Here is a 1,527-nt window from a genome sequence, read left to right as displayed (position 1 = left end):
CCCCTCTCTCCTTTTGACTCATACTTCACTCAGTGATGGTACCTCATCACTTGGATAATTGGTAACTCCACGCTGAGATAATTTGGGGCATGCATGATAATACACAGGGTAGATAAAACTACGCCAGAGGAGGCTATCCGTTTCTCGTCCGTTGTTTGACACTTTTCGAGGTTTCTGAATCATGAGATTTACCCACTTGATTGCCAGATGAAAGAAAGGCCGGCTTTAGGTCTACTTTAAGATATGAAAACATTTCAGCATTGGGTGCTTTCTAAGCAAAACAATAGGGTTCTTTGATTCTTTTTTAGACATTCTTCAGAAATAACAAACATTCCAAGTTAAACTGAAAACACGCAATTCACTGTACAAATAAACTTTAAATTGTGATAGAACTCTGATCTTTAAAAAAAGTTTAAACAAAGTATAAGTTAGGATTAGTCACTTAATATTTTCCGAAGTCAAACCATTTAACTAAGGAAATTTTGCAGTGTAAAAGGCTGGTGACTAAATGATCTGAAGTGGGTACTAGAAACATCATAATTCCCTTTTAGAAATCCCTTTAAAGTCTGCATGCTTCTGCATTCTACCTCCATTAAATTATTAACATTTAAATCAACTCTACGCCTCTCTATTTTTTTTCCACTCCCCTAAAGAAGAAATAGGCGTATTAGCTCACACAGAAAGCATTTTAAAGCAAATATATTCGCTTCCTGCATGCTTTGTAATAATTCTCAATCTTCAACAAGTTTTATTAAACCTAAACAAAATCAGCCAACGAGGCAGTTAAAGTCTATTTAAAGTCCTTGTCATTGTGGAGAAAACTCCAATAGATTTTTTTGTCAGGTGATCAGGAATGACTGAGAGATAAGACATATACACTCGGCACAATTTAATGCCACTTATTTATGCTCCAAAAAAACCTCTTCGTTGAAGGCAACCAAAATTGATTGATCAAAACAAGATCTCATTCCTCTTACTGCAAAACCAGCCGAAAAGGAGACCTCAAACTACATAAGTAAATATAGCATGTTCTTCCTTACTGCCATAAAGATACTTCTTTTACTGGGGCCTATTGCCTTCCTTGGTATTACACGTCTATCAGAAGACATTGAAAATAAGGCAGAAACTCATGAGAAAATATGGGTCCCCAAAACAGCTACAAATCTAAAAACAAGCATTTTATCAATACAAAGCAAATTTGTCCATCGACACGATTCGGTACATATTTTGTGAGATTTAGTGACAGCACAATGCATCTTACAGTAAGGCGTGATTTGGATTCCCAGATTGGAAAAATTACGTGAATACCTCTTACAGCAAATTGTATTTGCTTGTGCTCATAAACGAGCCTCATTTTGCTAGTATTAATAGAATATTGAAGAATTTCAATTGAATAATAAGCACAAAATCTGAATTCGGTGACATATCTGTTTTTAATAGAATTTAATGTATTGTTATTTTATAAACCAAATAAGATGCAAAACGTCCATTATATACCATAAAGGAGCACTTGAAAATAAGTACTTA

At 34.6% G+C, this 1,527-nt stretch overlaps 1 protein-coding gene across 1 annotated transcript in view; it reads left to right on the top strand. All coding sequences in view use genetic code 11, as the record gives it.

Moving 5' to 3' along the window:
* Positions 1-798, top strand: part of EGR_10091 (hypothetical protein) — a gene marked incomplete at both ends in the record, with an annotated part of 5,506 nt that extends 4,708 nt beyond the window's left edge. The window contains one exon of the mRNA XM_024499340.1: positions 654-798. Within this exon, the coding sequence (XP_024346242.1) occupies positions 654-798 (145 nt within the window). The remainder of the gene's footprint in view (positions 1-653) is intronic.
* Positions 799-1,527: the final 729 nt, after the last annotated feature.

This window comes from Echinococcus granulosus (assembly GCF_000524195.1).
Source record: "Echinococcus granulosus chromosome Unknown EG_S00189, whole genome shotgun sequence".
NCBI classification, from domain to species: domain Eukaryota; kingdom Metazoa; phylum Platyhelminthes; class Cestoda; order Cyclophyllidea; family Taeniidae; genus Echinococcus; species Echinococcus granulosus.
The sequence above is the reverse complement of the archived record's forward strand: the minus strand, read 5'-3'. Positions and strand labels throughout refer to the sequence as shown.